At 36.1% G+C, this 11249-nt stretch overlaps 1 protein-coding gene across 1 annotated transcript in view; it reads right to left on the bottom strand.

The window, feature by feature from the left end:
• The window catches only part of CPEB2 (cytoplasmic polyadenylation element binding protein 2), a gene marked incomplete at its 5' end in the record, with an annotated part of 51467 nt that extends 40355 nt beyond the window's left edge, over window positions 1-11112 (bottom strand). The window contains one exon of the mRNA XM_009572409.1: window positions 10834-11112. Coding sequence (XP_009570704.1) covers window positions 10834-11112 — 279 coding nt within the window. The remainder of the gene's footprint in view (window positions 1-10833) is intronic.
• Between the last annotated feature and the right edge of the window lie 137 nt (window positions 11113-11249).

Raw genomic sequence — 11249 nt, forward strand, 5'->3', positions numbered from 1 at the left:
TTCAGACACTCTGGAGAGGGACAGTGATACAAAAGCTTAAGATACCTGAATTTATTAACAGTAAGTCCTGATTTTTAATAGTAAGTTTAATAGCATCTAAATATCAAACTAGAGATGCACTATGACGAACTCTTCTGTGTACATACTTTGATAGCCTGTGATTGCCTGTTTCCTTCAGAAGAACTGCTTGAATCAGTTGCAGTGATCCACAGCAGAGTTAAGCATTAGGCTGTTTAATGAAGGAGACTAATGTCTGTAAGAGCTCAATTTCATTTCATGCAGAAGTTAAATAGCGAGCAAGGTGGGGAACTACAGGACAAGAAGGACAGTCACCTCACATGAAAGAAAGCATTTTCTTGGTGCTTAGCTGAGTACCTCGCAAGGGCCCTCAGCCCCCCTGCTGAGACTGCACTTCCTGGCTTCTGGGTAATTAATCTGAGACCCTTTGCACACAAAGACTTGAGTTACAAACGGTCAGCACTAAATGGTTAAAGGTTGGAAAATTAAAGCTAAACTATGAAAAGAAAATGTCACAAAGCTTACTAATACATTATCAGCTTTATAGAGAACAATTTTTTTGCACATGAAGATTAATAAGAATTACCATAAGGCCTTACAAATATTTTCACTGAAGATAATAAAAGTTATTGTAATAAATCATAAATGTTTTCACTGATTTTATGCTCAACTAAGACATTTTCTCACACGTTTTCTAATACACCCAAGTTACAAAGATGGAAAAAAAGACAACTTCTAACTGCTTTGGTCCTTCTGGGATACCTTCGGAGATTGAAAATAGTTTGCCTAAAACCTTAGTATCTTCTACTTGCAAGGCTTCTGGCTGGACTGTATTGCACTTGAAGGAATCCTGTAATCATGCCTTAATTTTACTGTTGTCTACTCTCTGGTTGCACTATAGTAATTCAACAGGGTAGAAACAGACATCCCAATGACCATTAAAATTCACTAAAGATGCAGCCATCCACTTAGCACATATCTAAGTGGACAGGAGGTCTTTGACCCACGCTCACTGTGACTTTCCACAGTTCAGCAGAACATAGAATAATTTCAAGCTAGGTCCCTCAGCAAGCAGGTATTCTTCATGTTTGGGGAGTGAAAAAGCAAGCTTTGAAATAGAGGTTTTCTATGAGTCAGAAACTATGACTTATCAACAGCTTTGCAAAACAAGCCATGATGAAACTAAGATTTTACTTTCATCTTTCTTAGAAAGTTTAGTCAACTTGACACAACACTGGGATGAAGAGGGAGAAGCCTTTTTTTTGGCTCCCTCTCCCTCAAACAACTATAAAGAGTAATGGCTTCCTGTTGGGCAAGCAATCTGCTATGTTCATTTGATCAGATCCTTTTTTTTTTTTAAAGCCCTTAGATAATTTTAATGATAAATTAAAAAGTAGGTTTCTCTTGTCTCCTGCCATGCCCCAGACCAAATGCTGCTGACACTTTGCGAGGTGATCTTCAACCCGGTTTAAGTGCCAACAAGTCCCCAGTATTACTTTAGTTTACAGCAGCCTTATTTTGGGACTGCTTGGCTTTCATTCAGTTCTCTAGCTGTCCTGAGAAGCAGCACAATGAAATTGAAGTGACTAATCTGCTTCCATGCTCTTGCAGGTTTGCTTCTCAATAGCACAATGAAAAGAACCTGCTTACCATAGCAAACTTGCTTTCTGTAGAAGGTGTGAGCAGTGACAAAGCTGGATCTGTTCTCTACTGTCCCCTAGCATTCAGAAGGCATCTCATCAGGATTTTTAATGAAGTCTTAAATTCAGCTGAAGTCAGTACTTGGTAGGTAGTAAGTGCTCTTGCAAAAATCAATGCTGAGTAAACAGAAAACATGCTTGGCTACCTCTGTAGCTGATAGTGGAAAAGAACTAGTATTGGTAAAAACTGGACTGAACTGTACGTGTGACACTATCTTTGCTACAGGTTCACTAAGTAAGATTTTCTTATTTATTTTTTGATCATTGCTATATACATATATGTTGAGATAACACATGACTATCTGGCAAATGGTCATTACTGTAGACTTAACTTTGCACTGTAGAGCAGAAGCCTGTAAGAAAGGGCTCCATCATGGTTAATTGCTAATACTGGCCCATTTGGTCATGGATCTTACAGATAAATGGAAAAGTAAAACATAACATGCATTTGCAATTCATTTGTAAACTGCTCCGCTGGCTGACATGGTGCGATGGTTGTAACTTCACCTTTGCGTCATTCTGTTTTGCAAGTTTTGTGTATCCAAAGTGAAAGGTCTTGTGCTGCTAGAAGCAGAAGAAATAAACTTTTCCCATCCTCTTTACACCCTAGAAAGTACATGTCTATAAATAAACTAAAAAAAGAGATTTGTTTCTTTGAATTGTATTACTTCATTTCTGGCAGTGGAAGCATGCACTAGTCATACACTGTACAATATAAAAATGTTGTGAATACACTAAAGTAAAGCAGGATTTAAATACGGGAATTGTATTCTGCTATCTCACTACCCACATCACACTATCCACTTGTGAGGTTAGGTAATATCTAGGTACTCAGTGCTTCAAACTTTTAACATCTATTCCAATTCAGACTGATGAACTACATACTATAAAGCAACATTATCTGAAATTTAACTATCTCAAAAGGAGTAAATAATTCTTTGGGTACAAGGTTCATTTTAAACCTTTGTGCAACTAGGCTTTATAATGCTAAAACACTGCTTTGTGCTCCCCAAATATGTACATCATATCTTTAAAGAGCACAGTTATCATCTATGCAAATACAAAGTTTTAATTTCAAAGCAGAACTTTAAAGTATTTCAATAATGTAGGTCACATCAGCAAAGATTTTCTAGAAAGTTCTGCTGTAGAAAAATCCACAATGCTTTGAAAGAGGACAGTTCTACTACAGCATGCTCTACTCAATCAGAAAACTTCCACTGTGATTTTCCTCGATCTTTGGGACAAGCATGAAAAGTACTACCACTGAACTTCATTGTTTTAGACAGTTTTCCATGCACGTGGAAATAGTCCTAATTCTTGAGACTATCTTTAATTTCATTATTTCAACACGGTTGATAAGCAGTTATCTTCTAAAACAACCCAGGACTACTTTTAAAATAACATGGAAATAGTCCCAAGAATTAGAACTATTTCCATGTTGTTTTAAAAGTAGTCCCGGGTTGTTTTAGAAGATAACTGCTTATCAACCGTTTCGAAATGATAAAACTAAAGACAATCAGTAGTACAAAAGCATTGATACATAAGTGTGTATGTAAACACAAGTTTTGTACCATCCTGACTCCAAAAGCCCCTTTTGTCAAGGCTGAATTCCTGTAAAATATTTTGCATTTCCCTCACCTCTGTGGCTCATCAGTTCTGTGCTAAGAAGCAAGTGAACTCTTGCTGTGTCAGAAGGTCCGAATATCAGTGGAATGTCACAACATAATGCTAGTTTTTTCCCCAGAGCCAATAGTTAACTTCTCCCAAGCACTATGAATTCTCACACTAGCTTTTTATTTCTTTTTAACAGTATAAACATTCGAATCCTGCTTGACCTACCTTTCCAATACCAGAATCACATCTGCATTCATACACAGCAGAATTGAAAACATGGTTTTGGTGTAACTGCCTACAGATTCAGAGGTATAAGGCTAAGTGACAAATTGTCACTTCAACTTACAAGTTAAGACTATGTAAGAAAGTTTTCAGAAAAGTGGTAATTATGTCTGAATTTTTACAAATTTACACAATATAGGAGAAGCTTGAAGTATCCTACCCATAGAATACCGTTAGTGCTAGAAGGACTTTCTGACAGTCATGCAAAATACATCTACAAATTGCGCATTTCAGAAGTCGTTCTCCCCCTATACGTCTAAATCTGGAATGAATGGGAGGAGGGCAGCTTTCTCTGAAGAGCAAGTTTCAGCACTAAATTGTTGGACAAATAATTTTTCTTGGCACAGTCTATTTAGGACTTCTCAATATATCCATATAATTTATGCAAAGATTATCCTGTTTGAGCATTTGCAGAAACTCAGTGCAGTCACACCTCAAAGCTTATATATTGTCATTTACGCATAAAGCAAATACAAGGACAGAAACTATTAAACAGTGAATACAATTTTGCTAATCTTTAACCACAAACACTAAAAATAGATGTTCATAGTTAAGAAGTTAAACCACCTTGAATTTTGGACACATGCTTTAAACTACTGATCTGTAGGACTACTTGAAGTAAAAAATTAGACTTCTAACATAGGCATTAAATTCAGTAAATGCAAGTACCTTTAAAATATGCTCATTTACACGTCCCTTCATATTCTAAAGAAATGTAGCACCATCTGATGGGGGCTGGAAACAACTTAAAAGTCATAAAGCTGCTAGTCTGTTCCGAGTATGGTCTTAGCTGGCTACAAAAAAGACTCTGTACTTTGACCTTGCTGAATTAACTGAATTTTTTAAAAGCCCAATTAAAGAAACTTTTTTTAAAATCACTTCCCAAACTAAAATGTTAACAAGTTCCATTTCTTCACCTTAAAACTGACCTGAATATAAATGTGTTCTAAGACTGACAGCTGATTTAATAATAAAGTATTCACAGACTTAAAGTAGTACCTGAATATAGTATTCAGTGTTAATGTTAGCAGTAATAACCTAACACTTAAGTACACTTAATTATGTATTCTAAAATATCATCTTTTCTAACATCTAAACTTCAAGTAATTCTCATTTTAGTGAAGACATCCTATAATCATAAGCCCCTTGTTGAAACCATAACTAGTGTAAATGAGAAACTTAATATGAAAATCTATGAGTTAACTACAATTTTAGCTCTATAAAAAAGCAAGGAGGAAGGCTTAAAGTAGACACATGAAATTGCTTGGTTACTTTCCATGGTGTCATTAGTGGTAAAGATGAACTATAATATCTGGTAGACATCTGTGAATGGTCAACCTGACAACAAAAGCGTTTTAAAGTTAAAATGACACCATCAGCTATGTAAGCTAGCTAAATTGAGCCTAAAATGCACCAAGAACAGGTCCTGTGGGAGACACACCTACTTCCCAACTACATAAGCATTTAAAAACAAATAAAAAAATCCCAACAGCATGCACTATATCCACACTGGAGTATTTCAGCTCAACAATATACATTCATAAACTGGAAACAAACCAGACACATTATGGAGATGATTAAAGGCTTGGCAAGATTGACTTATGAGGCAAGTCTAGAAGATTTGTTTATGAATAGCTTCAACAAAATAACTAAAGGAACAATCAGACATTTGAAGGGGAAGTTGTTATTCAAGTTTTGGGTTCTTTTGGGGTTTTTGGGTCTTTTTTACCCTCTTCACCTCCACCCCCCCTGAATCTAGAAATAGAATCATAGAATAGTTTGGGTTGGAAGGGACGTTTAAAGGTCATCTAGTCCAACTCCCCTGCCGTGGGCAGGAACATCTTCAACTAGATCAGGTTGCTCACAGCCCCATCCAACCTGACCTTGAATGTTTCCAGGGATGGGGCATATGTATCTATACAGTCTTAAGTACTTAAATGCAAATACATCAGACCATACGGTAAATGTACTTTTGGATAGATCTTAGGTGAGAATGTATTCATTTTAACTTTAGAGAACAACCGTGCTTTGGCAAACAGAATGAGGTGAGGTACGCTACTTAGTGTATACTTCATTGTTATGCTATCATGGCTGCTAAATATTTTGTTGAATTTTCCTAACTCCGATTTTGACTTGCATTAATAGAATGAGCTGTATAACTGAAACAAATTTTAACAGCAGGAGAGAATTCTTAGTTCATAAAAAGTCATAAAAACATTTGTATGGTAAGCCCACAAACTTTCCGCTAATTGATTCCTTTGAATCGTTCATATGTGCGGCTCCCAATACTATTTACTGAAAGGTCTTGATCCTTAAGTTAAAAGTACGGCAGTAGACCATTTTCTCCAGTTAGATATATTGCCAGTATGGTCCTCAGACACAAGTATCTGGTTTTTTATGTTATTTGATCAGCCCCAGGTAATGAATCTACTTCATTAAAAATCCTGAAGATGCTGTTCTGTTGCAGGTATTGCCTTAGTAAAAATAAACTTGTAAAGCCTGGCCTATAAATCAGTGTTTGGACAATTACACTAGTCTGAAGACTAAGAGAGCTTAGCAGCTAGATACTCCCAATGCCTTCAAGTTTAACATGAGCTGCCAAACACTCAGCACTTCTGAAGAAGCAGGCCACCAATTCAGGAGTCTAAATATGGCATTAAGAACCCAACTTTAGCAACTTGCTCTTCATCTAGTATTGACTGGTATGTGTATCATCTAGGTTAGTCATTTAAACTGTTAGGTACATTTATTAAACTGTACTAAAACTGTCATATTGAGAATCTGAAATCCTCCAAATGGAAGTGATTACAAGACAGAAGCAACATGACAGCAGTTCAAATTAAGTATCTAAAACTAACGCCTGTTGTGAAGTACAATCTTAAAACTCATTTTGCTTTGCAAGTTGTTTTGTTTTCTTTGAAAACTTCAGCACATTTCAAAAATAAACAGAAAAAGAAAAATCTGCATTTGTGAGAGATGGTACCTTACCATACAAATCCCCAGCTGAAGCGCTATATTCAAACGCAGAATAATAAAGCTCAGCTTTTAGGACCACGAACATTGCACATACTGTTTGTTTGAACAAACAGGAAGGACAAATCAAGGTGAAAAACACCCGGACGTGCAGTGTATTTCCTTAACTTAAAAGAGACACAGAAACTAAATTAATATTCATAGAATGCAGTGTTTTTACTAGAATGAAAACAGTTAAACACTTAAGTGTATAACATCGAAGTGTATTAAACTGTTATAATAGGGTTTAGTAAGCTTATTTGCAAGATATTAAGAAACATTGAGCTTGCAATCAAAATACGGCTAGCAGACACTGCAATTTTAAAAAAAAATTTAGAAATGGTTAATTATTTTCCTCATCCAAGGAACATAAATGAAAAAAATGAATATATAAAACACTGATTTCTGTGCTTGCATTTTGGCAACAGAAATGCCTGAAGCATGTTTTTTGGGGAAAAACCTATTATCTGGGGTTAGAAATATATTTTTAGCTTTGCACCCTATATTAATTTTTTTTGTACTTTAGATCAGGGAATGAGAGAGAATATTTATATCGTCTAACTGCTTGACAGGCAATGTAAGTGCCTAAACTGGAATCCCAGGGGCTGTATATGGTCAGTGGTGCCGGGTATGTTCTTTTAGAGAATTAGATTATCTAAATAAAGAGCATAGATTCTCTCTTAAGGAGAAAGTAATAGGTTCCTCAATTAAATGCTTAAGTTAGATGGTGTGAATACCTGACAAGACTTCTAATTGTTCCTTAATGATTCCAGTACAAGGCAACAATCCCTTTCCTACATGAAGTACCTATAATGGTGCAAGCAGCGTGGCAGAACTTAAACTTGTAGACTGAATTTTGCCTATGAAAGAACTTGAATTGATGTAGTTTGTGTTATCTTGAAAACCTGAGGGAGAAGAAAAAGCTTCTTAAAGAAAACTTTGCTATTGGCTTAATTTGCTCACATTTAAATTAGTGTTGCCATGATGCTTAACTACTTTTATTTAAAAACAAAACAGAAACTGTTGAACTTTGGAAAATTCCCCTGAGAGATGTCCTTCATAACTGCTGTAAGCAAAAGCAGCTTTGCTGTAACTAATGTGGCTTCTGTGAATTCAACTTCACATGGGATATGTTTCAGTTTTAACTATGAAGTACAGAAAATCTGCTTTCATCCCTTTAACTAATACACAATTACTTATTCACTTATCAGTAATGACATTCATTGTCACTGGTATATTAGTTTAATGCCAAGAAACAGTACTTTCATCAGAATTGATGCCAGTTCTATACTGGGGACCATCCATCAATGCAAACACCAAGAATAAGTAAGTTTCATGGAAGAGAAAAGCTTTGAATTTGTATACAATTTCTCTGTGGCTTATCTTGTTTGCATCAGGTACATGTTTTACAGAAACTGGATGAGCAGCTGACACTGCTGAATGCCATTAAGACTTAGCAAAAAATAGACAGCATTTTAAAAAATGGTAGCAGAACATTAATGATCTACAGAAAGTTAGTCAGCGAGGACACTGGCTTTTCTAAGCTATTTTCATTTGCTAAGCTTGAGCTAGCTAAAGTTCCGAGGAGAGGTGCTTTGTCCCCTGCCATACAAAATGATTACTGCAGTTAAAACAAAGATGCGTGATCATGCAGAAAAGTATTCTGCAAAACTGTGAATCATGCAGTATGTATTCAACATGCACGCTAAGATGTGTTCACTCTGTGGAAGCTTGGAAGAAAATAACTTCTACGTACACATAAATGCTTTCGTGCAAGACTTTCCAAATGGCACAAAATTTAGTTACTGGTATTTTTGAGTATCTTCTGAAATTGCTACTGCATCTTTAAGAATCCTCAATCTAAATACCTCAGCCTTTTATGGAAGGAGACAAGCACAGTACAAATTAGCAAAATGGGTGTTTGACAGCATCGCAGTTGCCAACACAAGTCCTGATGAGAAGAAGCACGAGCTCCAAGCTCTATTTAACTTTTTCATTATGACTTGCAAAATGTAACAGTCATCACAAGGAATTAACCATGTAACAATAGTATAATAACTGAAAAATAGGAACACAATTTCAGTGTAGCAAAGTAATTTATGGAAACATCTAGTGTTTCCACAATAGCAGTAGATAACACTGCAACCCTTCAAAGAGGATTATTTTTACTGTGTTCTGCAATTATGACTTCATACATGTAAGGGAGATTTAAGCACAGATAGATCTATAGCATAAATATAGCCAGACAAACAGGTCTATTTAGTTGGTGGCTCTGGTGCTCACAGGTAAGACCAACAACAATTAAGTGTGCCCACCTTCTCACTTTGACACTGTCTCTTCAAAAAAAACCAACAGCCCCCAAACAGAAACATTAATGTAATTTATTATTTTTTCCTACCCTACTAGATAGAAATGATTTAGATTATAGTTTGAATGCACAAGACTTGTTTAGACATAAAATGAGATCATCTGTATTAGATGACTGCTGTAGAAGCTTCTGGAAGTTCAAAGTAATAGTCATACTAACTTGTAAGGCATATTGAATGAGTAAATATATTCACAACTTGTGCTTAGCTGCATATGAATTCCAATGTATACGTCACTGGAGTTTCAACATATGACGGCATTAATATTTTTAACCCTGTTCCTTAGGCTAACATCGCTGGGAGACATTTCAGTGTTCACTTTCAACTACTCTTGGAGCCCTCCATCGCAAAGCATTACCTATCTGTAATCTCTTTTCCTTAACAGATCAGGTTGAATACATAAGAATGGCACCTTTTCTCCCATCTTTCCACCCACACAAAAATTATTCAACTATGATATTCCAGCTAGCGAGGCTACTTAATGAACAGGTCTCCACAGTATAGGCAAATCCTCTGAAGTTTTCGGGTCCAATGCATACACTTGGAGCACAATTTAGGTATGTCCAAAAGTCACCATTAGCCTCAAGAATACTGCAAGTATCAGAGCTCACCTGGACAGAGTCAGGACATGGCCTCTTCTGCCAAATGGAACTCCACCAGCAAAATGGTAAGAAAAATAGGAACTCTAGTGGGAAATCTGGTCCCAGGCAGCACCTTTTTGCCACTATTACAGCTACATAAGGATTAGCTTGCTAATTGATGCAAATCCAGCTGTACAAACTCAAATATGGTCACAATTACAACAAATGAAACTCTAGGTTACGCTGTGTGAAACCTAACAAAAAACAACTATAATAGCCTTATGTGGAGATGAAGAAACATTCTAATTATTTTCTCTGCATATTACCTTTTTTACTTTTGCTGGTATATAGTAGCTCAGTGTGAGACAAAAAACAAAGCTGACACAGGTGTAACGAAAATTAAAGAATGTATAGAATTAATGGAATAACCTGCTTGCTATTTTAAAATGCATCGTTTCTAAAATAAGTTGCCCAAGCTTTTTTTTTGTAACAAAAAAACCATGCAAAAACTATAAATTGTTAGAATGGCACCTGAGATTGGGATCCAAAATAATAAAGGTCTCCGCTAACAAGAAATGTTATGACTAAATGAACACAGGCAGGAATGGGAAAAAATAACATTTTACCAAAAGATAACTGAGGCTGGAGTTAAGTGACTTACCTAAAGTCACATAAGATGTCACTGGCAAAATTCAGGAGGTGAACCCAGATCTTTAGTTCTAAGACACATCCTCCTGTTTAACACTTCTAAGTCACAGGGCTTCCAGCCAAAACATAACATAAAAGTTGCTAGAATGTGGAGGAAAAAAATCTCACTAATATGCAAATGTCAGCCTAGAATACCAGTAAAAGACGAACATGACAAAGACTCAGAGCCATCTACAAAAGTAAGAAAACCTATGTACAAGGACAAGCGAACAAAAAAGTTCGCTGAGTTTTAAAAGGATTTATAAGAATATGAGCATTACCATAGGCAGACAATACTTGCTGGATTAAACATATTTTGCTCTATTGCTGCGTCAGCGGCTACAGTTTCTATCCTTCTTGACAGTCAATATTCTTAATTAACTATGAGAATCATATATTGCTGAATACACCAAAAACGTTGGAGTTAGTTGCAATTTAGGACTAAAAAGAATATAGAAATATACAATTTTCAAACCAAGTATCAGGGCTGTTACCACTGTTTAATTCTCCTTTAAAATGAATGAAGCCAAAATGCTATGCAAGACTATGAATGCAGTTACATACCATCCTTACCTGCAAAGGAAGGAGAGTATTACTGTTGTTGTCAGTTCGGAAAACATTATCTTCAATCCACGATTTTGGTGTCAGTGATGGAGTGGAGCGAGTAAATTTAGGAGGAGCTATGACATTACCAGAAAAGGGCTTCTTCAAAGGAGAGATCTGGTTCATAGTTCCTGGAATTCCCATGTTTCCAGTTCTACGATGGTCTCTGCCATGCATTCCTCCCCAGGATATATTTCCTGTGCTCCAGCCGCTACTCTGATTGCTCCAGGGCGACTGCTTCAGAAGAGGCTAAAAAGAAAGATTCATTTATATTATTTTGAAAATACTTGAAATGTTTTCCTACTTTAAAAAAAAACCAAAACACCAAAACAACAAAAAACAAAACAACCAACCACCAAGTAATCAATTCGTAGAGATTTCTACAA

Source organism: Fulmarus glacialis, unplaced genomic scaffold (assembly GCF_000690835.1).
Source record: "Fulmarus glacialis isolate BGI_N327 unplaced genomic scaffold, ASM69083v1 scaffold7632, whole genome shotgun sequence".
Lineage (NCBI taxonomy): Eukaryota > Metazoa > Chordata > Aves > Procellariiformes > Procellariidae > Fulmarus > Fulmarus glacialis.